The sequence below is a fragment of the Salvelinus sp. IW2-2015 genome, linkage group LG28, assembly GCF_002910315.2.
Source record: "Salvelinus sp. IW2-2015 linkage group LG28, ASM291031v2, whole genome shotgun sequence".
NCBI classification, from domain to species: domain Eukaryota; kingdom Metazoa; phylum Chordata; class Actinopteri; order Salmoniformes; family Salmonidae; genus Salvelinus; species Salvelinus sp. IW2-2015.
This window is the reverse complement of record NC_036868.1, coordinates 8,606,467-8,633,825: the sequence shown is the minus strand read 5'-3', so window position 1 is coordinate 8,633,825 and position 27,359 is coordinate 8,606,467. Positions and strand designations below refer to the sequence as shown.

Below are 27,359 nucleotides of genomic sequence, written 5' to 3'. Positions count from 1 at the left end.
CAGTCAGTGAGCCATAAAATACAAATTCATAACTCAAATCAACATGGTCACTGAGGTGTGGTGAGCAAGCAAACTTTCCGGTTATTAAATTCCAGGTCCTATTGCAGAATAACAATATCCCCACTATGACATCAATAGACATTGGTGACTGCACAGTAAGGTTTAATCCAATTCAAATCCAATTCTGTCCAGTCAGAATCAAATCTACAATTTATGTGAACATATTCTAACTACATTATCCTCTCATTCCTATGGTGTGTGTATTGATAAGTGCTCAGAGATAACAGATCACTCACTATGCTTCAGAGACGTAGATAAAACAAATGCTTCTTAGTGAACGTGACTCAAGCACATTCTTACAGGAGACTCCTGATAAATCCTTGGCAGCCAACCAGTGTAGTGGAAGAATGACTGCTATGCAGTGAACACAGAACCGGTTCGCCCGGCTTGATAGTTCCATCAGGCTCACCTGAGAACATCGGCTGTTATGGAAGCCCGACCGGGCCATGGGCAGGGTTTTGACTTTGTCAAGTGTGTCTAGTGAGTTTAGCTGGATATGAGAAGTCACTCTCAGTAAAACCCATTAAAAAGTGCATTAAATTGGCAAACAAATCAAAACTAGCGGGAGTGTCAAACAGTTACAATAGAGGATTCCCCAYCGTAGTCACGACAACTATACACAAGCAGCCAAATAAAACATCCACATACAATATTTTCTCATCAAACCGTTTGTGGTCACACGTGTTCGACCTCATAATATAATCCTAACAAATACATATCCAACCATAATGTGATCAGGAAGTGGACGGTTCAACTATAATAAAATCAATAGCACCTGCATTCTAGATATTAACTGTTGGGAGAATGAAATGCCATTTATCTTAGGCATATGATTATATTACCTGTGACAGTGGACATACTGTACTTTCCTCTGCTGACTCTTGCTGCGAGTATGCGGAGAGCATCATTGAACACTCAATACAACACCGTACAGTACTAGTAACGGTTGGCGTCATCGTAAGAGGTCACTTCCAGGTCAAAGAAGTCCTCCAGCTTCCACTGCAGGGTTTCGAAGGTGGGTCTGTCGTTCTCATTGTCCTTCCAGCAGTCAGACATGATCTCATACATCACCTTGGGACAGTTTGGTGGGCAGGGCATCCTGTAACCCGTGGGCACACGTTGGACCACCTGGTAGTTGGTCATGGCTGGAACAGTAACAGAAGGGATAATTATTATGATACTGATGTCACATAGTAACACAATGAAACCTAGGATATGCAAAAACATACACTAGTACTGCTACAGTACATGTTGGATCAGTCTAGGCTGGAAACACTCTCTGGACAATCAACTGCAATGGCAGGTTGCATGCAAGTTGTACCAGGTGATGAACAGGTGCCAGATACATCTTTAACTGTTAACTGTTAACCAGAGGGCATGCTCCTCACTCACAACATTCCATGGTAGTAAATTACAGGATTAACACTGACTGATTTGATAAGCTTTCCTACCAAAGAGATGAACATGTTATTATGAATAGGTCTTACTTGCATAGGGCATCTGACCGAAGGTCATGATCTCATACAGCAGAATGCCGAAGGACCACACGTCAGACTTGATGGTGAACTTGTTGCCATGGATGGCTTCAGGGGCGGTCCATTTCACAGGAAACTTAGTGCCCTCTTTGGCTTCATACACATTCTCACTCTCCATCTAAAGTGGCAACAAAACAAAAAAATCTTCAATGGGCTTTAAAGAGTAGAATTAATCATTGTCGTGGACTTACTACAGTTTGGTGTCATGTCTTCAAAAGAAAGAAATTGAGACTGTCAACCTTTCAGCACTAAGGTGTTACTCAAGACCAAACAGTCAAGTCCCTCCTTGTTTTTCTTAGATAAATAAAGAGATACCCACCATGAAGACTCTGGCGAGTCCGAAGTCAGCCACCTTGCAGACGTTGTTCTCTCCCACCAAAACGTTGCGTGCCGCCAGGTCTCTGTGGATGTAGTTCTGCTGCTCCAGGTAGGCCATGCCAGAAGCCACCTGAGCAGCCATCTCTATYTGTTCCGAGACACCAAGCATCATACCCATGTCCTTGGAGGAAGAGGTGTTGGATTCTGTCAAAATGTAACATGTTTCAAGTTAAACTGTAGTKAGTTTGTATCCTGTGTAATGAATGATTACTGTGAGTATGAATGGAGTTTAGGCCATGGAACTGTGTGTATGCGAATTTAGAATAAAATAAAAAAAGACCTAATCAGATAAGAGGAAATTGCCCATGATCAGAGAGCAGGRTCATGCCCAGAACAGAAGATGGACAGGGTGTGATTCTGGCTAAACAAAGAGAGGACCATGGACATTCCACAGGGGAGCCAGAGGGAAACTCACAGGGGTCATAAAATGTATAGCTGGAGAGGTGATGCCTACAAGGGAGAGTATAAAATGTGTTGTGAACTTTCTAAATGTATGCACTCAGCTGACTGTACCCTTGGTATTAAACACTTGAATCTTCTCTTGAGCTTTTGGTCTCAATTCCTTATTGCAAAGAGGTTGCAATAGCATTTTTCTTTTTAACAGAGGGAAGGAAAGGATCAGGAGGAGAAAAACAGGCATCTCATTAAGATGAGTACTATCGTAAATTTGTATRGTACTATGTCTAGATGTTTTTCACTTGAATAACAAACAAATATCCAACGTAACGGAGTGTGTATGCAAAAGTATGACCATGCGATTCCTTGTAAACATTTACGAAGTTTAGTTCCCAAAAAATGAGTTAGTAAATGGTTGAATGTGTGTGCGCAAGACTCTGGTGAAATATGGGGGATGCAATGCAGATGGTCTCAGGGCCACCAACATCAATTTCACATGACCGCCTCAAAAGGGGGACCATCACTCTGACAGGCAATGTTACTGCATCTTTCACGCAATGGCACAGCATCTGTCATGCAAGTGGACAACATCAGATAATCTAGCAATGCAACTGGTAAATATAGATGGAATTCAATGCACTCATTTAGAGCAATGATGAAATGCACGTGATTATGTAAGGGAAATGGGGATACCTAGTCAGTTGTACAACTGAATGCATTCAACTGAAATGTGTCTCCGCATTTAACACAACGCCTCTGAATCAGCGATGCGGGGGGGGGGGGGGGGCCCATAATCGACATCCACATCATCGGTGCCCGGGGAACAGTGGGTTAGCTGCCTTGCTCAGGGGCAGAATGACAGATATTTACCTTGTCAGCTCGGGGATTCGATCTTGCAACCTTTCGGTTACTAGTCCAACACTAACCACTAGGCTACCTGCCGCCCCAGTAGCAAGTGTTAAACACCATTACAATCACAATCATGCTAAACCACAAAGATCAGCATTTTGTGGTGTAGCATAGCTAAAGGAGAGGAGATGGCACAAAGCAGGTTGCTTGGATTATCTCCCTCACATTTTACACGTGTTGCTAGTCCATATGGCACACGGCACACGCATGGCACACGTCAGCCAGACATGGTGCTGTGGTCACGGACACATGTCATGAGGGTCATGGAGCTTAAAGGGATAATTCAGGATTTGTACATCTCTGGTGTCAATTATGAAGGACGTTAGAGGTAGTTTTGTGAGCCAATGCTAACTACAGATACCCATAGACTTCCAGTTATTGCRCTATTTACTAGTATGCTAGCAGATACCCWTAGACTTCCAGTCATTGCACTAATGCTAGTTAGAAACTTCCTTCAAAACGCAGATACCATTTTTATGTATCCACAAGTTCATCTGACTCCGGAGAAGTAGATAAAGGGCCACATTGAAATAAAAAAAAGAGTTTTATTAAAAAACATTGCCAAAATCCTGAAGTATCACTTCACTTCCCCATAACACACATCATACAAGTTCAACTTCTGCACCTTATTTAAACTCTTGCTACAGTAGGCACATTGAGATGGTGTTCTAATCTAAACATCCCGTTAAAAAGGAAGGTGCAGTGGGCTTGTACGTGGGTAGGTTATAATGCAATACAACAGTGTTCTTACTCTGAAGGTAGTCCAGCAGACTGCCATTCTTCATGAGCTCTGTGATGATGTAGATGGGTTCCTCCACAGTACACACAGCGTAGAGCTGGATCAGTTTGGGGTGCCGCAGTTTCTTCATGATCTGGGCCTCCTGTAGGAAGTCCTTAGCGTCCATGGAGCCTAGGAGAAAAAYATGTACATGAGTTGTACTGCACAGTAACACCGGCTGCAATTTTATCTTACCTTAGATTTGATCAAATAGTTGGTTTTTTTCATCATTTTAGAACAATGCTATACCCTAACAAAATGTGGAAAAAGTAAAGGGGTCTGAATATTTTCTGAAGGCACTGTATGTATGCATGTATGAATGAGATAGATCTATCTATCTATACACAAACACACCACACAGTTCAAAGTGTGGGGTCTCTTAGAAATGTCCTTGTTTTTGAAAGAAAAGCAATTTTTTGGTCCATTAAAATAACATCAAATTATCAGAAATACAGTGTAGACATTGTTAATGATGTAAATGACTATTGTAGCTGCAACTGCAGATTTTTTTATGGAATATCTACATAGGCATACAGAGGCCCATCATCAGCAACCATCACTCCTGTGTTCCAATGGCACGTTGGTTAGCAATCGAAGTTATCATTTTAAAAGCAATTGATCATTAGAAAAAAATTTTTCAATGATCAATTAGCCTTTTAAAAATTATTAACTGGAGTGATGGTTGCTGATGATGGGCCTCTGTACGCCTATGTAGATATTCCAATAAAATCTGCAGTTTGCAGCTACAATAGTCATTCACAAAATTAACAATGTCTACACTGTATTTCTGATCATTTTGATGGTATTTTAATGGACAAAAAAATTGCTTTTCTTTCATAAACAAGACAGTTCTAAGTGACCCCACACTTTTGAATGGTAGAGATATATATATACACACACACTGCTCCAAAAAATAAAGGGAACACTTAAACAACACAATGTAACTCCAAGTCAATCACACTTCTGTGAATCAAACTGTCCACTTGGAAGCAACACTTGTTGACAATAAATTTCACATGCTGTTGTGCAAATGGAATAGACAAAAGGTGGAAATTATAGGCAATTAGCAAGACACCCCCAATAAAGAGTGGTTCTGCAGGGGGTGACCACAGACCACTTCTCAGTTCCTATGCTTCCTGGCTGATGTTTTGGTCACTTTGAATGCTGGCGGTGCTTTCACTCTAGTGGTAGCATGAGAGAGTCTACAACCCACACAAGTGGCTCAGGTAGTGCAGCTCATCCAGGATGGCACATCAATGCGAGCTGTGGCAAGAAGGTTTGCTGTGTCTGTCAGCGTAGTGTCCAGAGCATGGAGGCGCTACTAGGAGACAGGCCAATACATCAGGAGACGTGGAGGAGGCCCAGCAGCAGGACCGCTACCTCCGCCTTTGTGCAAGGAGGATCAGGAGGAGACTGCCAAAGCCCTGCAAAATGACCTCCAGCAGGCCACAAATGTGCATGTGTCTGCTCAAACGGTCAGAAACAGACTCCATGAGGGTGGTATGAGGGCCCGACGTTCACAGGTGGGGGTGTGCTTACAGCCCAACACCGTGCAGGACGTTTGGCATTTGCCAGAGAACACCAAGATTGGCAAATTCGCCACTGGCGCCTGTGCTCTTCACAGATGAAAGCAGGTTCACACTGAGCATTTGTGACAGACGTGACAGAGTCTGGAGACGCCGTGGAGAAGTTTTGCTGCCTGCAACATCCTCCAGCATGACCGTTTGGCGGTGGGTCAGTCATGGTGGGGGTGGCATTTCTTTGGGGGCCGCACAGCCCTCCATGTGCTCGCCAGAGGTAGCCTGACTGCCATTAGGTACCGAGATGAGATCTCAGACCCCTTGTGAGACCATATGCTGGTGCGGTTGCCCTGGGTTCCTCCTAATGCAAGACAATGCTAGACTCATGTGGCTAGAGTGTGTCAGCAGTTCCTGCAAGAGAAGGCATTGATGCTATGGACTGGCCCGCCCGTTCCCCAGACCTGAATCCAATTGAGCACATCTGGGACATCATGTCTCGCTCCATCCACCAAAGCCACGTTGCACCACAGACTGTCCAGGAGTTGGCGGATGCTTTAGTCAAGGTCTGGGAGGAGTACCTCAGGAGACCATCCGCCACCTCATCAGGAGCATGCCCAGGCGTTGTAGGGAGGCATACAGGCACGTGGAGGCCACACACACTACTGAGCCTCATTTTGACTTGTTTTAAGGACATTACAATGAAGTTGGATCAGCCTGTAGTGTGGTTTTCCACTTTAATTTTGAGTGTGACTCCAAATCCAGACATCCATGGGTTGATAAATTTGATTTCCATTGATAATTTCTGTGTGATTTTGTTGTCAGCACATTCAACTATGTAAAGAAAAAAGTATTTAATAAGAATWTTTCATTCATTCAGATCTAGGATGTGTTATTTTAGTGTTCCCTTWATTTTTTTGAGMAGTGTATAAATAAAATAGAAGATAATCATGGATTTGAAATAAAGTGATTTTCTGGGTTTGAATCCAGTGTTCGTGCAAAACAAGCCATTTACCATGTTTCAGGGTCTTCACTGCTACTGAAGTGGTGTCGTTCCAGATGCCTTCATAGACTTCTCCAAATTGTCCAGCGCCCAGTTTATTCAGCAGTTTGACAGACGACCGGTCAATCTCCCAGTGGTCGGCTGTGTTGTAGGACAGACCGTGGGTTTGAGGAGCCTCCGTCTGACAGGAGAGAGATGCAACATTAATACCATAAGAAGATTCAGAACAGACCTGACAAACTGTCCTCTCTATATTTCAGTAAAACCACATCACTGTTGTTCTATTGTCCTTCGTGAACGGTTGATGGCGCTAACCACTCATCGGCCAGTTTATTCGGTATGCCATCCCATTCACGAAAATGGATCGCTCCTACTGACTGAGTCACATGGCCTGCTATATAAAGCAGTCAGACAGGCATTCAGTTACTGTTCGATTGGACTTAGAAATAGGCTAAACGAATGACCTAAGCGACTGAGTGTGATATGATCGTCGGTGCCAGGCGGGCCGGATCCAGTATCTCAAAGATGGCTGCCCTCCTGGGATTTCCGCGCCCCAGTGTTTAGGGGTTTACCGAGAATGGTGCGACAAATAAAAAACATCCACAAACAGACAAATAAAGCAGCAGTACAACAGTGATGTGCAGAACAACAYCTTGGAATGCACAACTCATCGATCCTTGTCACAGATGGGCTATTGCAACAGACRACCACACGGGGCTTTACTACTATCAGCTAAAAACAAGAAAACCGGCTCCAGTGGGCACGTGAACACCAACACTGGACAATTGAGTGGAAAAATATCGCATGGAACATGAGAGCGAGTTCAGTTTACTTGAGTGGCCTGTGCAGCCCACAGACCTCAACCCAATAAAGCATCTTTGGGATGAAAAGGAACGTGGCGTTCGCAGCATGAATGTACCACTAATCTACAGCAACGGTGTGATGCCGTCAGTTCAGCATGAACCAACATTCCTGTGGAATGTTTCTGACACCTTGTAGAATGCCTGGAGAATTCAGGCTGTTCTGGAGGCAAAGGGGGGTCCGACCCAGTACTAGATTGGTGTACCTAATAAACTGGCAAGTGAGTGTACATGGTTGACACTGAAAATGATCAGGGTAATGCATTAGCCCCAATACTTGAAGGGTGTTTCTGTCAACTAGATATCTTTAGCAAATTTGCCAGGCTTACAGGCTTTTGGTTCATGAATTCAGATCAAAAYGGTTGCTAAACAAATGTGCTTAAATCACAGTCACATGATAGTTAAAAGAAAGTAAATACCTTTTTACATGGTTCAAGCAAACACACACAGAGACCATCCTCCAGTTTGGAATAGTGTTCCACTAACTCCCTCAGGGTCAGAAAGCTCCTAGATCTTGACACATAGTAGCCTCCAGTGTCCAACTTCCTTAATTTGTAGTGCTTCACTTTGCCCCTGTCCAATACTGAAAGATACATCCAAAAGCATAAGTGCACAATACTGAAACGAGAGAACGATGACAGTAAAATCAACTATGGTCATGCTAATCTGTGCAGAATTGTAAATGAATGGGGAAACTATCATATTGAAATCTGTGTACAGTACATGGCCGTTAYGACATAAATGACTTAACCCTGGGCTGACCACATTAAAAACCCTATTTTGGGTGATTTGRCTGAACTTATGCATTTTGTTTAGACATTCAAACATTACATGATTAATGTACCATTATAAAGTGAGGTGGGAAAAAAATTGCWATATTTTTGGACGATATTACATAGATACTTTGACTCCAAGCATCAATCTGTATAAAATATATACGTATCGTTAGTCTGCTGTACCTGCGCCAAAACTCAGGCATTTTTCATCATACACATCATTCACACACATTCACTTTTTTCACATTGTTGTGTTACAGCCTGAATTTAAAATGGATTAAGTWTAGATTTTTGGGGGTCAAAGGCCTACAAACAATACCCCATAATGTCAAAGTGGAATTATACTTATAAAAATTTAAAAAAATACAAATTAAAAGCTAAAATGTTTAGTCCAAGTATTCAACCCCTTTGATATAGTAAACCTAAGTAAGTTCAGGAGTAAAAATTTGCTTAACAAGTCACATAAGTTGCATGGGCTCACTGTGTGCAATAAGTGTCGATTGACTACCTCATCTCTGTACACCACATATAAAATTATCTGTAATGTCCCTCAGTCCAGCACTGAATTTCAAACACAGATTCAACCACGAAGACCAAGGAGGTTTTCCAATGCCTCAAAGAACGGCACCCATTGGTAGAAAAAAATATATACAGATCCACACATCCTTCCCAACTCAGGTTGCCGGAGAGGAAGGAAACCACTCAGTGATTTCACAATGGGGTAAATGGTGACTTTAAAACAGTTAGAAATGAAAGGCTGTGATAGCCTTAGCTGAGGATGGATCAACAACATTGTAGTTACTTCACAATAGTAACATAATTGACAGAGTGAAAAGGAAGCCTGTACAGAATAAAAATATTCTAAAACATGCATCMTGTTTGCAACAAGGTACTAAAGTAATACTGCAACAAATGTGGCACAGCAATTAACTTTTGGTCCTGAATACAAAGTGTTATGTTTGCAGCAAATCCAATACAACACATTACTGAGTACCTCTCCTTATTTTCAAGCATAGTGGTGACTGCATCATGTTATGAGTGTGCTTGTACACGTTAAGGGCTGGGTAATTTTTCCAGATAAAAAAAATAAACAGAAAGGAGCTAAACACAGACAAAATCCTAGAGGACAACCTAGTTCAGTCTGCTTTCCACCAGACACTGGATAGATGATCTCACCTTTCAGCAGGACAATAACCTAAAACACAAGGCCAAATCTACACGAGCTGCTCACCAAGAAGACAGTGAATGTTTCTGAGTGGCCGAGTTACAGTTTTGACTTACATCTACTTGAAAATCTATGGCAAGACCTGAAAATGGTTGTCTAGCAATGATCAACAACCAATTTGACAGAACTTGAAGAGTTTTTAAAAGATTAATGGGCAAATGTAATCGCTGCCAAAGGTGCTTCTACAAAGTATTGACTCAGGGGTGTGAATACTCATGTAAAATTTAATATTTCATTTTCATTTTCAATAAATGTCAAAAATAAAAATAAAAAATTCCTAAAAACATGTCATTATGGTTTATTGTATGAGAAGAAAAAAACGATTTAATAAATGTTGAATTCAGGCTGTAACAATTAAATGTGGAATAAGTCAAGGGGTATGAATACTTTCTGAAGGCACTGTAGTGAGAAATGTTGGAACATCAAATGGCAAATTATAAACATATACAGTAGAGGCTGATAGCAACAGAATTGTACTTTCCTGTAATCGGTTTGCTATGCCATTATTGCTTCTGCAGAGACTAAGTTTACAGCCAACTGTTAATGTATAATCAAGGGACTTTTTCTGTCAGACTGACAGGGAATGGTCAGCCAGACTCATGTGGTCCTAGGTGATGTTATCAGTCTCTTTGAGAGCAGAGGTATATGTTTGTTTACTTTAAGACCTTGAACCTTCAATCACTTCAGTGGACTATGAGAAACTGTGATTTACACAGAACAAATTGGGGATTGTTCAGGAATGAGGAAACGACTTGTGTTTTTTGTGCATCGAGTTCCGTTCTCATACCAGTAACAGAAATAGATTGATCACAATAAAACCATAAAATGCATTCCTGAACAATAAAGCTAAGTCAGAAAAAATAGACAGACATTACAAAGTCATTCTAAACCCAATACCAGCATTGTGAGTATACTGATCTATGTACATCTATGGTAGTATACAGGTTTCACCTGTAGTCTCTTGCAGATGCGAAATGTTCAAGAACATGAGGCTGAGATTTACCTGAGAGTGAGAGCTCTCCTTTCTGAGTCTCACAGTGTCTGATGAGGAAGGCTCCATGCTGGTTCCCCTCTGACAGAAGCAGCTTCTCAGCATCCAGTCTCTTGGTGTCTGCAAAGTACCATCTGTATACCAGAACAGGAAGAAACAACTCAACAGCAGCATCAAAGTAGGACAGCAACCCATGCCGTGGTTGTTTACCTGACACCTACAGTGGGGCAAAAAAGTATTTAGTCAGCCACCAATTGTGCAAGTTCTCCCACGTAAAAATATGAGAGAGGCCTGTAATTTTCATCATAGTTACACTTCAACTATGACAGACAAAATGAGAAAAAAAATCCTGAAAAATCACATTGTAGGATTTTTTATGAATTTATTGCAAATTATGGTGGAAATAGTATTTGGTCAATAACAAAAGTGTATCTCAATACTTTGTTATATACCCTTTTTGGCAATGACAGAGGTCAAACGTTTTCTGTAAGTCTTCACAAGGTTTTCACACACTGGTGCTGGTATTTTGGCCCATTCCTCCATGCAGATCTCCTCTAGAGCATGATGTTTTGGGCTGTCTGGGGCAACACGGACTTTCAACTCCCTCCAAAGATTTTCTATGGGTTGAGATCTGGAGACTGGCTATAGCCACTCCAGGACCTTGAAATGCGTCTTACAAAGCCACTCCGTTGCCCGGCGGTGTGTTTGGGATCATTGTATGCTAAAGACCCAGCCACGTTTCATCTTCAATGCCCTTGCTGATGGAAGGAGGTTTTCACTCAAAATCTCACGATACAGGGGCCTCCCGGGTGGCGCAGTGGTCTAGGGCACTGCATCGCAGTGCTAGCTGCGCCACCAGAGTCTCCGGGTTCACGCCCAGCTCTGTCGCAGCCGGCCGCGACCGGAGGTCCGTGGGTGACGCACAATTGGCCTAGCGTCGTCCGGGTTAGGAGGGTTTGGCCGGTAGGATATCCTTGTCTCATTGCGCCCAGCGACTCATGTGGCGGCCGGGCGCAGTGCGCGCTAACCAAGGGGGCCAGGTGCACGGTGTTTCCTCCGACACATTGGTGCGGCTGGCTTCCGGGTTGGAGGCGCGCTGTGTTAAGAAGCAGGGCGGCTTGGTTGGGTTGTGCTTCGGAAAGACGCATGGCTTTCGACCTTCGTCTCTCCCAAGCCCGTACGGGAGTTTGTAGCGATGAGACAAGATAGTAATTACTAGCGATTGGATACCACGAAAATTGGGGAGAAAAGGGGATAAAAAAAATAAAAAAAAATGGCCCCATTCATCTCTTCCTTTACACGGATCAGTCGTACTGGTCCCTTTGCAGAAAAACAGACCCAAAGCATGATGTTTCCACCCCATGCTTCACAGTAGGTATGGTGTTCTTTGGATGCAACTCAGCATTCTTTGTCCTCCAAACACGACGAGTTCAGTTTTTACCAAAAAGTTATATTTTGGTTTCATCTGACCATATGACATTCGCCCAATCTTCTTCTGGATCATCCAAATGCTCTCTAGCAAACTTCAGACGGGCCTGGACATGTACTGGCTTAAGCAGGGGGACACGTCTGGCACTGCAGGATTTGAGTCCCTGGCGCGTAGTGTGTTACTGATGGTAGCTTTGTTACTTTGGTCCCAGCTCTCTGCAGGTCATTCACTAGGTCCCCCCGTGTGGTTCTGGGATTTTTGCTCACCGTTCTTGTGATCATTTTGAGCCCACGGGTGAGATCTTGCGTGAGCCCCAGATCGGAGGAGATTATCAGTGGTCTTGTATGTTTTCCATTTCCTAATAATTGCTCCCACAGTTGATTTCTTCAAACCAAGCTGCTTACCTATTGCAGATTCAGTCTTCCCAGCCTGGTGCAGGTCTACAATTTTGTTTCTGGTGTCCTTTGACAGCTCTTTGGTCTTGGCCATAGTGGAGTTTGGAGTGTGACTGTTTGAGGTTGTGGACAGTGTCTTTTATACTGATAACAAGTTCAAACAGGTGCCATTAATACAGGTAACGAGTGGAGGACAGAGGAGCCTCTAAAGAAGAAGTTACAGGTCTGTGAGAGCCAGAAATCTTGCTTGTTTGTAGGTGACCAAATACTTATTTTCCACCATAATTTGCAAATAAATTAATTAAAAATGTGATTTTCTGGATTTTCTTTCCTCATTTTATCTGTCATAGTTGAAGTGTACCTATGATGAAAATTACAGGCCTCTCTCATCTTTTTAAGTGGGAGAACTTGCACAATTGGTGGCTGACTAAATACTTTTTTGCCCCACTGTATATATTAGCATTGACACGCTTCATATCCAGATCATCTATAAGTAACATCATTGAGTTACACAATCAAGTTTTAGATACTTTAGGATGATTTGAACAGGTAGTGTGATTCATGAACATGCTAATATTAGGTGCCATTGCCTTGGATGTGGAGGGTCTGTGGGAGGCTTTTGACCATTTCTTTGGATTCCTCATGTCTAAATCATTGTTAGACAATGGTTTGGTCAAAATAGGATGTAACATACTACATTTATTGAATATTATATGAATCCTATAAAAATTAAATGGCCAATGTGGATGTAATCAATAAGCTTAAAAGGCCCAGTCCTGTCAAAACTCTGGTTTTCATATACATCTCTACACTATGCAGGTTGGAATATTACTGCGAAATTTATGATTATGCTATTTCTGGTGTAAGAGCTGTTTGAAGAGGCAGCTTGAAATGTCAGCCTGTTTCAGCCAAAACTGGGGGTGGCAGGTAGCCTAGTGGTTAGAGCGTTGGGCCAGTAACCAAAAGGTTGCTAGATCGAATCCCCGAGCTGACAAGGTAAAATAAATCTGTCATTCTGCCCCTGGACAAGGCAGTTAGCCTAGGAACAGTGGGTTGTCATTGTAAATAAGAATTTGTTCTTAACTGACTTGCCTAGTTAAATAAAGGATAAATTTWAAAAAAAAATACACTTTAAAAATCACCAGGCGGTAAATGAGTTAATAAATCAATAAGAAAAAGCTCCAATCCTCTGCCAATAACATCTAGTTTTCCCCTCCCCACTCTGACCAATACCAGACAGTCCTAGCAAAAATCTTCCTTGAGAAATTGCACTGTTATTTTTTTTTTACAATTAATAGAAAATACATCACAGTAAGGCACTTAATTGTTACCCTGAAATTATTTGATATTGAGATTTTTTTAAAGCTGCATTGGTACCGTACTCTACACATCCGCTAATCAAGTTAATCAGGTTACGTACAGTGTATATGAGCCACTCTGTGATACTTCAGGGAAACTACTCCTAATTACCAAGACAAAACCCTCAAGATTTTTCCAGTCAGTGTGAAAAGAAATTGGGGGGGAAAAACGTGACTGCAGCTGAACGGAAAGCAGTTTCATGGGGAAGATCAACAGGATAAGACGACAACATTGGTGAGTCACAGCCAAGAGTACTGACGTCGTTCAGAAGATGGACACCTAATTTCCATAAGAAACATTTAGTCTCAAAAAGGCATTGATAAATAGGGTATGGTAAGCCAAATAATTTTCCTCTTGAAAAGCTAATTTAGTTATGAATGGTACCTGCTCCATGATTCCAAAGTGTCACCAAAACATTCACCTTGACCAAGAAACCCAGAGTGTTTGGTTTCGACAAAGTGACGTTTTACTCTCGGTCATGCCAAGTGCAATTGCCTTGCTAAACCAGTTTCTTTCTATATTTAGCCAGTACACTTGTATGGTGTTTTGATGCTACACACGGTTGTAAACACAGTATGAAACAGCTACATGTACAATTCATATTTTTAGGGTTGGACCTCTGCATTTTACATATGCATTTTCCTCTGTGATCTGGGGAATTATTAACTAATCCATTGTACTTCCTGGTCATTGACAATCATTACCCAGTTTGACCTCCCACTTAGGTCTACACACATGCAACGGCACCAATAGCGTGGCATTTGCCTATTGACCAAATCTGTTCACAATATCCAAAGTAGGCCTGCATTAAACCAAACTTGTGCTTTACCATTTTCAAAACAATTACATTACTGTAGCCCGTCAACAGCTGGTTAGTCGTGTATCATGTGTTTGTTAAGGAGTAGTCACACAAATCTGAGGCCTCGCCTAAAACTAGATTATATGAATCCATAAAGCACAGACATTAATCCATAAACCACCAACATTGTGACTCATCATATTCCACAACTCTGGCCTTAGCAATTCTTTCAATTGGAATAATAAACACACACCAGAATGTACCAAGGCTATCTAGATTCTAGAACATGCTCATTCTCATAAACTGTGAATGTATGCAAATATTAGCCAAATCCATCTGGGAATGGTCCAGTTGTTTAAGGGATAACAGGTCAGTTATGGTGGTTAATCAAATAACCACAACAGAAGTGTGTAGGATAGTGTCCCCTTCAAAAAATATATGGTAAAGTGATCAGTGGGGATCAAGGGTAAATAAGCCCCTTTGGAACATGCATCAAGTCTGTGTGGGAGTCTATGCCAATACTGCTTTTATTCTGGCAACAAGTAGCCCAATATCCATAATAAGTAAAGATGATTTAGTGATGTCGACTGAATTTGAATAGGCTACCCTACTGTATAACTGAAGAATGATACAATGTACTTTTCTGTAGCATATTCAGTTCTCTTCACATCTTTGAATGAAGCTATAGAAACACCGTCATTCTTCAAACTTTACCGGTTGCTGTTCTAGTCTAGTCTACTACAGTATGTCAAGCATTTCAACAGAACAATTCATCCAGTGCATAATTTTGTGAATGTAGGCTACTTACGGCTCAGCGTCCAGACTCTCCACAGGTGCCACATAATTGGCTGGAATGTAACCCTTCTTGGCAGCTGAAATTCCACTGAGCGCTTTTGCGTACCACCAATCGCCAGCACTTTTTTCCAAAGCTTCTAACTTGTCCCCAGCATTGAAGCTCAAGTCCTCCTCCGTTCGGGCGGTATAATCATAGAGAGCGATATAAACGTATCCCGGTTTCTCAAGGGGTATAGGTGGCAAAGCCCTGTTTTTGGGACCCAGAGCGTGATCATTTTTAATCACCACGATTTCTCTCTTTTCAGTCGCCGACTCTGAATCTGACCGTGGTTTATTAAAACACGGGAAAACAGTCTGACAACACAAAAAACACTTCTCTCGAATTTCCATTGTGAAGACTCCCGGGTTAATCGCACTAAATCATTTTGTGATCAAATAAAATGTAAAAGTTATATTTTTGCGCTCATATTCCAATGCGGTTCGAATGAATTTTTCACATCATGAATTGGATCCTAGAAAGTTTGACTCATTCCCCAAACACTTGTCAAACCTGGTCTTTGGACTGGAATACAATTTAGTGCACAGAAACACACACTGACTAGCAGTAAAATAAAATGATTTATTGCCGGAGGCCAACTCACCGCGTACCAGTGTTTCCCTGTTACCTTTATGTCTCATTCACCTGGTGAATATGGTGTAATTGCAGACCGAAATTCCAGGCGTTTCTTGGTATGGGTGTTCCCTCATACCAGTAAACGCCCATTGATACCTGCAGTTGGTCAATTCCAGTGTTATGGCGACTGACGGTTTCTCGACATAGATGAGGTGCATTCAGTTCGCTTGAACTTTTGCTGCGTTGCGGAACGGTTTGTACTGGACTACACGGTTCCACAAAACGTTATTGTACGTTCTTGAACAGACTGAGRTACGTTTGTTCTGGTTTGGTGGGTGTGGCTTGAAGTAACGAGTAACGTATTTAATGGGCAGTGGCCATGCTGACCGCGATACTCAACCCGATACTCAACTCAGTTTTTCAACTGGTCGTTCAGTACAGCACCATTTCTGTTTAATTGTATTTGTATTTATTCGGTATCCCCACTACAGCAGCTACTCTTCCTGGGGTCCAATCACATTAAGGCACTTACATCACACATAAAACAAAAGATAAAACAGTACATCATATAATATTATTACACCACTACATATCTACAATACAACATGTCTAATACCATTATACAACAATATTACAATGTATGTGTGTGTGCTTATGCATGTGTCTGTACCTGTRTGTTCCAGAACGTAAAAACGTACTGAATGCAGCCTTGATTTGTTTACATAGCATGTTAAGATAATTAGCCTGGCAGGTTAGAATTACTAACGTCTCAGGTTAGGATAACTAACATGGCAGGTTAAGTAAAATAGTGTGGCAGGTTAGGAGACTGAGGTTAAGGTTAGGAAAAGGGTTAGGGTTAAATAAATATATTACTATTTATTTAATATTGCATAATAGATTGTAGCTTCTATCAATGTCATTGTCTGCATTATTTCCAATCCCCAAAATATTTTTTATTTGTAAATATATTATTTTAAATATACATATTTTTTTAAATATATTTTGCTCATGTATTATTTTCCCATAACCCTACCATCCCTTCTCTAATTGGAGTAAACAAATTAAATCTATTTTCCTTCTTTATTTTTTCCCCCTAAACCTACCACCCCTCCCCTAATTGGAGTAAACTAATGGAAAACAATACTTAGGCTTCCACTTCCAGCATATACATACTATATACATTTCATGAACAGTATATTTTACATTAGTTATGTTTTTAGTCCCAGCCTACCCTCAACCCCTCCCATCTATCTCTGAAGACCATCCAGTTTTGATTTCTGCCATATATTGCCATATATTTTCCTACTGTACTGTGATGTTCCACAAAAGTTCTAAACCTTTCTATTCTCATAGTTTCTACAGATTGTAAATTAAAGATAAACACCTTTGCTAAGAGTATTATTATATTATTGATCAATTGACTACTATGCTACATTTGCAGTGGAGGCTGCTGAGAGGAGGACGGCTCATAGTAATGGCTGGAATGGCATCAAACACATGGAAACCAATTGATGGCTCCAGCCATCACCACGAGCCCGTTCTCACCAATTAAGGTGCCCCCATCCCCCTGTGTACCGTTGTCAACAACTGTTGCCCCCGACTCGAAGGAAACGGCACGGCCATGGACTAATGCCGAGCATCAATGAGTGTAACTTGATATCAAGTAACTCAGAAAATGTATGCAGTCACTACTGTAAGTGGCTMTGGATAACAGTGTCTGCTAAATGTCTGAAATGTCAATGAGTCTAGCCAATGAAAGAGGCAGATAGAGAGAGGACTCATTATGCATCTGTGCTACTATAGCGTTTGCGACAGCATGGGCATCGCCATTGAGGYTATCTCTATTTTAAAGTAGTCAATATTCTTCGTCTTCATTGGCTGATTGCTCCCAACTCATATGAATCCCAACTCCTTTAAAAGGGTAGAAGCCTTCAATGGTAATGTTCATGCTAAAAAGGGTTATATCCATGAGTAGTCCTCCATCTCTATGACAACAGGCACATCTCTGATATAAAAAAATAAATAAATGTTTTTTTGTTGCCGAAATGCCATGTGTGGCCTTTTATATCATTGCATTCATAACAACCTAACCATTACGAAACGTATATTCGATAAAATAAGCCTTACGTAGCAAAGTAAATGAGAACTTGAACACAACTGGCTTACCTGGTTAAATAAAGTAGCAATAAAAAATGTTATTAGACCTCCATACAAATCCTCACTTCCTGGGAGTATTTTYGTGGACAGGTTTTGGGCTGAATAAAACCTCTCGCTTCGCCTCTTCCTCTCTGCCTGTGTGCACTTTGAGTGATACCCGTCCAGGGCGTTAACTCATATTTCACCACCTACAGGCAATAATAGCCTACCTGTTTTGAGAAGGGTATAATTGCAGACCACAATTAGGTGCGTTTTCTGATAACAGCGTTTCTTGACATCACCCATTGATGCTCGCCATTGGTCCGTGGCTGTTTCTTTCACGTCAGGGACAAGTTATTGACAACCATAGCATTGTAGCTAAGCCTAACCCTAACCCTTTTCCTAACCTTAACCTAATTTTCCTAACYTGCCACGCTATTTCATCTAACCTGCCATGTTAATTATCCTAACCTGCCAAGTTAGTTATCCTAACCCACACGTCCAGCCTCAGGATTTCAATGGCCAAAAGAGGCCCAGTGAAATAAATCATGACAATATATTTTCAAGTTATTTTCATTAAATAAACACACACAGTGATTTACTAGACATACATTGATGATTAAAAAAATTWAAAGACTGCAAGGGGGTTTTAATTATCAAGCCTAACTAATTAAGGCTACAACTTTTTAAGAACTGCTTTACCTGTAGGCAATGACTAAATTGAATAGGATGAATACCTTTTATTAAAAATGTGATTAATTATTTAATATTATAAATAACACTTTTAGGCAACTTGCATCTTTGGGTAGCCTTCCGTATGCATGTTGTCAGTATGCTCTGGTGTTGTGCACGTGTGACCCCCATTTGAAATTCTCCACTCTTCGGATAAAGCATGTACATTTATTACATGTACTACGGCACACCGGGAAGCCTCCGGCACAAACCTTTTGTGCACATTCTGCAACCTGTGCACCTCCACCAGATATATCAYTGATGCGGTTGATAAACAATATCAAACTATAGACACATAATTCATAGACTTGATTAACTAAAATTGTACGATAGTGTCCGGTTGTTGGAGGAATCCTCTAATGCATCCCCTTGCCTTTTGTAACAGCCCACATGTTTCCTTAGAGATAAATACAACGGCTATGTTCCAGAGCGTCAACACGACTGCAGTCGACTGCCGACTGACTGATCAACAAATCACCTTGCATCATAAGTAACAACTCATTATTATTTTTTTCAGTCAGTCAGTCATAATTTACCATTATACATTGCAATGTTGAGCCTCTCGAACACGGCCATTGCCATTGGAGGCTGCAGACTCGTCATTGATTTTGGGCGTGTTCAAGCAGATCACTTTTGTCAAGTCGGTGACTGTCGTTAGTCGCCATCTTCCAAAGTGTGTTGCATTATGGGATAAAAATTGTCCAACTTGCGCCTACATGACGACTGTGTGAATCTTTAAAAAACCATGTGTTCAAAGGTCATAAAGTTTTGACTGCAGTTGACTGCAAATTTCTGCAGTTGCTCTTCATCAAATTCATCCTGCAGCCAGCGCAATCGTGGGCTCTATTGTCAACCAATCATTATTGTGCTATTTAAAAATAATAATTACCACCCAAATGTGAGTAAAGATGTGACTGAAACAGGAAACAACTTTTCTGTGATTCATGTATAGACTTCWATGTACAAATGTATGTGATACTTGAGGTTCTATCACCAATTGAATTGATTGTACAATGTACACACATACTGTATATTAACAGTTTGTGAATGTGTGATATGGTAGTTGGAGACAGGTTTATTTCGACATTACAAAGAAAAACTTTATAAACAACGGCAACACTGCCATGTTGCATTGAGCCTTGCTGTTGGAAAACCACATCTGCGTCTGACTGTTGCAGATGCACCTCCCCAACGTTACGCTTCAAACACACCAACTGCATCCTGGCATCAATGCTGCATAACATTTTGCRCAGCTAGGCAGCTATACTGATGCAGGTATCTTTTGCAGATGGTACGCATGCGGTTGGACACATGGAGGAGAGAATCATGTTCTCAGTATCCTCAAAAATGTGCTTTTTGACACAACTGCTGACAGCTACAGGAACATAAACACAACAAATGCTGCTTGGAGACAAGTGTCCACGTAGTAGGATTGCCAGGTCAGTTTAGTAGTGAGCTTGTGCTAGATGTGGCTAGTTAGCTAGCTAACCTAGCCAATGAGGTATGTGTGTGTGTGTGTGTGTGTGTGTGTGTGTGTGTGTGTGTGTGTGTGTGTGTGTGTGTGTGTGTGTGTGTGTGTGTGTGTGTGTGTGTGTGTGTGTTGTGTGTGTGTGTGTGTGTGTGGTGTGTGTGTGAAATAAATACTCAATAACAAACACACAACCCTTACACAATGCCACTAGCATACAACCACATCGCATCAACTTGCAACCACTAATACATGTCTTGACGGAAGCATCGCGATGTGTGTCAATACACAAACACGCAACACTACATCTTTAATACTCTTCTAAAATAGTAATAGAAATGGTAGATACTACTGTACCACTGATAATTTGGTCAGATAACCGTGTGTGTGTGTGTGTGTGTGTACAGTAGGTGACATGTCCATGATAGCTATCTAAAAACTATAGTTGTGTTAGGTAATGGTTTGGCTTATCATGTTCATGTCTATGTAGAAGAAGACTGTAGGAGGAAGTGGAGAGGACTCAGGGACAGGTATCAGAGAGAGAGAGAAGGGCAGAGAAAGAGAAGAGGTCTGGGTCAGCAGCTTCAGGCCAGCAGCCTTGGCGCTTCTGCCACATTCTTTCTTTTCTGGATCCATTTATTGTGCTTAGGGCATYGAGTGGCAATTTTAAAGCCAGACCCCTTACGTCATCCACAAGTGTGGGCGCCACCGGTGCATCAAGACCCTCTACGTCATTTACAAGTGAGACCACTGCCTCCACCGGTGCAGCGAGACCCTCTATAATGTCTACATCATCCACAAGTATGACCACCACCGGTGCAGCCATGGAAGATGATGAAATGGAGGAAGCACCTCTGGATCTGGGACCACCTGAGATTATTATGATCCTCACGGAAGTGACCACTGAGGACCTTGTTGAACAGGATGTGGCCGTGGAGACAAACGAGGAGAGCAATGAGGATAGAAACATGGAGAGAAACGAAGAGGAACAACGTCACACCAGGCGCCATCGGCGGTACCAGCCCCCTGCCCCCAGATCCACTTAATTCATTTCAGCAGAGGCTCCTCCAAGCCGTCGAGAGGGATGCAGCCCAACCTGATGCTCACAGGAAGGAGGATGAAGAGACCCTCTTTGCCATGAGCCTGGTGCCAACACTGAAGAGGCTGCCTCAGCAAAGAGCAGCAGTCAAGGTTAAAATTCATCAGCTGCTTTTCGATGCTAAGTTCAATGGTATGTTTTTTTTCTCCACAACACAGGTAGTGTCATAAGTATTGCGACAGTGAAGTAGGTAATTTTACAGTATACTCATGTAGGCTAATTGGTATTTCAGATCAAAGGATTAATATGAGGCAAATATATAGCTGTTGTTTCTGGGTTAGAAAATATCCTAAAACAGTTTGCTGTCTAAATACTTGCCTGTCATATTCATCTTCTGATCTGAAATACAAATTCCATGAGTAAACAGCAAGAATGACCAACTTTACCACACTGTTCCAATATTTATGCCACTAACTACACTATACAAGCAGTATTTAGTTAACATAAATCTCACGTTTTATGGTGTTATATTATGTAATGCTTGTATGTGTTGTTTTTCTCTTCCCCTCCGGAGATGGAGTCAATTTAGCCGACAAGCTCACAGGAAGGACAGGAAGAGGAGTTGTCTACTTTTTGTTTTGACCTTCTCCTCCAATGGGATTTTTCAACTGTCCTCAATTGAGATTTTCCAACTGTCCTTTTTCCACTTACTATGTCCTTGTTAGTAGTTTCTCAATACTTAGGATAGCATTCATTATTAGTTGTACATAGATTGCAGGAAAATTKATTGAATTGAAACTGACACACCGGAGAATTCAGATGCTCTTGTTTTTCTTTTACAAGACTAAAGGTGAAATGTGTGTTTACCTGTATTGTGGCTACACATTCACTTTTAGTTCTTTCATACACACACCTCTCCTCCACTCCTCTCTGAACCTCAGATCTCCAGTGCCCTGCCCTCTCTCTCTTTATGGCCATGTCTGAAGTTCCCCTACTATGTCTAGKCTTTATGCGTAGTCCYTGTATCTGTCTGCAGTTGTGCCAAAAATACATGCTCTTGTTGTTCTCTTACAGATTAAAGGGTTCACATTATTTTTTGTATTTTTACATGCAAATTCATGCACACACCTTTACTCCCAAATWTCACTTAAATATAACTTCCAAATGAAGAGAGACAAGGAGACATAAAATAATTTGGGGGAAAATGCTATTTTATGGACAACGGTGGATGGTTCTTAAAATAACCTTAGTGTTAGGGGGCTCTAAAAAGAGCTGTTTCACTCCACGGCATAYTGCCATGGGACTTCACCTGCTGGCGATGACAAGTAGGTGGTCAGCTTCTCCCTCACCTGGAGTGCCTGTCTGGGGGCGTTGTTGGCACCTGCCCTGGTGACATCAGGTAGGTGACCATTTGGCGTGCCTGTCTCCATCTGGAGCGGCTCCTGGAATGACCTCCGCAGGTAGTTGTGGAGAACACATGTGGCCTTCATGCAGGCATCGATATTTGAGGGGCTGAGACCAAGCACTCTCTGATACATTCTCCACCGGGCTGCCAGAGTCCCAAAGGCGCATTTAACAACTAAYCTTGCCCTGGTTTGTTAAAGATCCTTACAGGCTTTGGCAATGGCAGCTGGCGTCCAGTCTCAAGAGGTTGGGTCTCAAGGGAAGGGAAGGAGTGATGCAGGTGGTGGAATCTCCAATGTGCCATCCTGAAGTGCCTGGCCAAAGGCAKAGTCCCACCATCACTTCCCTTGCCGTAAGCACCAACATCAATGACACAGAAACAGTAGAAGGCAGCTACCTAATTCCAACATGGCGTAGCAGTCAGACTGTCACGAATCCCGCTTCCTGAGTCTGTTTTTGCCTGTGTTCTGTCCTGGAGTGTTTTTTCCGGTGTCCTGGAACGCACCCTGTCTGGTTGCCGGGTGACGTAGCTAGTTAGAGGATCTCTGAGTACCCGCACCTGTATCCCATCAGCTATCTGCACACCTGGTCCTGATCATCACCCCTCCACTTCATAAGCGCTGACCTGACAACCATTCCCTGCAGGATCGTTAGCCATGAACAGTATGTTGTGCCAGCGTATCAGCCTCCAGTTTGATAGAGTTTGTTTTGTTGTTTTGTACGTCTTGCTTGCCTTGAACTTACCTCCGTTTTTTCTGTCTACAGTCATTCACCCGGAACACTCATCCCATCCCTACCTGGTCGTCGGTGACTTCAGTTACTTCCTTGGATCTGCTTACTCAATTCCATCAACTCACCTCCGCTGCCCGCTCCGCTACTTGGATTTTTCTATCACTACATTTAAACTTGTAAATAAATACTCACCTTCGTCTTACTCTCCTTGTCCTGGTCTGCTTCTGGGTTCTACTTTAGAGAACCGTGACACAGACATCTGTTTTTGTCTTGTCCCGTGTGTATATATTGTTTTCTTCATATATATTTCATGTTTATTTTTAATTTTAATTTCCATCTACAGACTGAACATACTTTCCCTCGCCTCACTCAATGTGGTACAGATCTGCTATTATGTTATAATGAATTTTTTACTGTTCCTTATTTTAACTAGGCAWTCCAGTTAAGAACAAATTCTTATTTTCAATGACAGCCTAGTAACAATGGGTTAACTGCCTTGTTCAGGGGCAGAACAACAGATGTGTACCTTGTCAGCTCGGGGATTCGATCTTGCAACCTTTCGGTTACTAGTCCAACATTCTAACCATTAGGCTACCTGCCGCCCCAGGTTGGTGGCATACTTTAGAACCGGAACCCCCATCAGAAACTAGCCAGCTAACTAGCTAGTAGTCAGTTAACCACTGCTAGTCGTCATCACCGTTAACTCGGGCCTCAGCCCGGTCAATTCCTGCCAGTCTGCACAGCGCGATATCAACCAAGAGCATATCGGACGGCTTTTTCTCTACCACATCTCCGGATTCCTACCGCAAGCTCTGCACCTTTACACCGGATCATCGCAGCTAGCTAGCTGCTATCCGAGTGGCTACTCCTAGATAACATCTCTGTCCCGAAGCAAGCACCAGTTAGCCTGGAGCTAGCCTCAAGCTAGAACCATCTCCCGGCTAGCCGCAGAGATCCATCGGCCAATTCCTGGGCTACAATACCTCTTTTKCCAATTGGCCTGGACTCCTTTACTGCCGACACRGAGCCCCGCCGATCCATCACGACTGGTCTGCCGACGTAACGGTCCGAGGGGGTTTCTACAGGCTCTTCCGTTGCGACGTCCCCCAGAGGCCCATCTGCTAGCCTGCTAGCCCCGGCCTGCTAGCTGTCTGAATCKYCKTGTCTCCAGCACGCCTAGCTACTCACTGGATCCTATGAWCACTYGGCTACACATGCCTCTCCCTAATGTCAATATGCCTTGTCTACTGCTGTTTTKGTTATTGATTATTGTCTTATTTCAAAGGGGGAGACACTCTGGACCCAAACTGTTAYAGACCTATATCCATCCTGCACTGCCTTTCTAAAATCTTTGAAAGCCAAGTTAGCAAACAGATCACCGTCCATTTCGAATCCTATCGTACCTTCTCCACTATGCAATCTGGTTTCCGAGCTAGTCAAGGGTGCACCTCAGCCAAACTCAAGGTCCTAAACAATATCATAACCRCCATCGATAAAAGACAGTACTGTGCAGCCGTCTTCATCGACCTGGCCAAGGCTTTCGACTCTGTCAATCACYGCATTCTTATCGGCAGACTCAATAGCCTTGGCGTCTCAAATAACTACTTCTCAGATACAGTTCAGTGTGTCAAATCGTGGGCGTGTTGTCCGGACCTCTGGCAGTCTCTATGGGGGTGCCACAGGGTTCAATTCCCGGGCCGACTCTTTTCTCTGTATATATCAATGATGTTGCTCTTGCTGCTGTTGATTCTCTGATCCACCTCTACGCAGACRACACCATTCTGTATACATCTGGCCCTTCTTTGGRCACTGTGCTAACAAACCTCCAAACGAGCTTCAACGCCATACAACACTCCTTCCGTGGCCTCCAACTGCTTTTAAATGCAAGTAAAACTAAGTGCATGCTCTTCAACCGATGGCTGCCTGCATCCTCCCGCCCGACTAGCATCACTACTCTGGACGGTTCTGACTTAGAGTACATGGACAACTACAAATACCTAGGTGTCTGGTTAGACTRTAAACTCTCCTTCCAGACTCGCATTAAGCATCTCCAATCCAAAGTTAAATCTAGAATTGGTTTCCTATTTTGCAACAAAGCCTCCTTYACTCATGCTCCCAAACATACCCTCGTAAAACTGAYTATCCTACCGATCCTTAACTTCGGCGATGTCATTTACAAAATAGCCTCCAACACTCTACTCAGCAAACTGGATGTAGTCTATCACAGTGCCATCCATTTTGTCACCAAAGCCCCATATACCACTGCGACCTGTATGCTCTCGTTGGCTGGCCCTCACTACATATTCGTCGCCAAATCCCACTGGCTCCAGGTCATCTATAAATCTTTGCTAGGTAAAGCCCCGCCTTATCTCAGCTCACTGGTCACCATAGCAACACCCACTCGTAGCATGTGCTCCAGCAGGTATATTTCACTGGTCATCTCCAAAGCCAACACTTCCTTTGGCCGCCTTTCCTTCCAGTTCTCTGCTGTCAATGACTGGAATGAATTGCAAAAATCACTGAAGCTGGAGTCTTATATCTCCCTCTCTATCTTTAAGCATCAGCTGTCAGAGCAGCTTACCGATCACTGTACCTGTACACAGCCAATCTGTAAATAGCACACCCAACTACCTCATCCCTATATTATTACTTACCCTCTTGCTCTTTTTCACCCCAGTATCTCTACTTGCACATCATCATCTATCACTTCAGTGTTAATGCTAAATTGTAATTATTTYGACTCTATGGCCTATCTATTGCCTTACCTCCCTACTCTTCTACATTTGCACACACTGTACATATATTTTTCTATTGTGTTATTGACTGTACGTTTGTTTATGTGTAACTCTGTGTTGTTGTTTTTGTCGCACTGATTTTGCTTTATCTTGACCAGGTCGCAGTTGTAAATGAGAACTTGTTCTCAACTGGCTTACCTGGTTAAAAAAAGGTCAAATAATATAAAAAATAAATCTACAACAGCACAACTGAATATTTATTTTTTTGTAATTTAACTAGGCAAGTCAGTTAAGAACAAATTCTTATTTACAATGACGGCCTAGKAACARTGGGTTAACTGCCTTGTWCAGGGGCAGAAGACAGATTTTTACCTTATYAGCTCGGGGATTCAATCTAGCAACCTTTTGGTTACTGGCCCAAAGCTCTAACCACTAGGGTACCTGCCGCCCGCAATATGTACCATTGCGAAACCGATCACGGTGGAGCCTGGATTACTACATGTTTCCCAGCAATGGAGCCAAGACAGTTGTGGAAATTCCACCTCTCCAGGAACTCGGCAACAATGGCCCTCCAGTCTTCCTCCTTGGGGACAGGCATGTATTCACCTACAAGACAGTCCCAAATGGCTTGTGCCACAGGGGTGACAATGCCTGCCACCGTGGACCATCCAACTCCGAAGCTGAATCTGATGGTCCTGTAGGAGTCCCCTGTCGCCAAGAATCTGAAATATAATTCAAAACAATTATCAATATTGTGTGTAACTTGATATTCCATCTACTCATATACCTACCTCATTACAGTTTATTATGCTCTACTAATTATATTGTTATACTCATCAACCATCATTATTAACAATGCCTTGAAACAGTACAATTCAGTCTATGACTGTATCAATAAACTGTAGCCCAGGCCAACTCTACTCTTAGAAAAAAAGGTGCTATCTAGAACCTAAAAGGGTTCTCCGGCTGTACCCATAGGAGAACCCTTTGAAGAACCCTTTTGGTTCCAGGTAGTACCCTTTTTGGTTCCAAGTAGAACCCTATTCGGTTCCATGTATAACMTTTTCCCCAAAGGGTTCTACCTCTATTATAACAGCTCCAACCATCTGGAGCAGGTGATCGAACTCGCTTCGGTCCAGACGAAAGTAACCTCGAAATAGTCGAAGCTCTTGAATGAGACGGTGGAACTCCCCACACAGACCTGCGCTTTCAGCGGGGCTGGTCCCAGCCCAACAGAGCGATCAAAACCATCTTCCTCAACGTTGGTCTCATTGTTGAAAGAGCCTACTCTCCGC

General features: G+C 42.4%; 1 protein-coding gene and 1 long non-coding RNA gene across 2 annotated transcripts; one reads left to right on the top strand and one right to left on the bottom strand.

The window, feature by feature from the left end:
• Positions 1 to 430: 430 nt before the first annotated feature.
• LOC111954481 (tyrosine-protein kinase FRK) lies at positions 431 to 15,875 on the bottom strand. Its single transcript, XM_023974256.2, has 8 exons — positions 15,219 to 15,875; positions 10,441 to 10,562; positions 7,856 to 8,019; positions 6,589 to 6,757; positions 4,030 to 4,188; positions 1,915 to 2,117; positions 1,548 to 1,713; positions 431 to 1,205 (listed from the first exon to the last, which is right to left on the bottom strand). Exons 1-8 carry the CDS (start codon positions 15,593 to 15,595, stop codon positions 997 to 999), a joined length of 1,569 nt encoding a protein of 522 aa, XP_023830024.1. The 5' UTR covers positions 15,596 to 15,875; the 3' UTR covers positions 431 to 996.
• A 6,948-nt stretch (positions 15,876 to 22,823) lies between these two features.
• On the top strand, positions 22,824 to 23,531 carry LOC139023213 (uncharacterized). The gene is made up of 2 exons (XR_011474354.1): positions 22,824 to 23,260; positions 23,363 to 23,531. It is a non-coding gene; the product is annotated as an uncharacterized lncRNA (long non-coding RNA).
• The last annotated feature ends 3,828 nt before the right edge of the window (positions 23,532 to 27,359 follow it).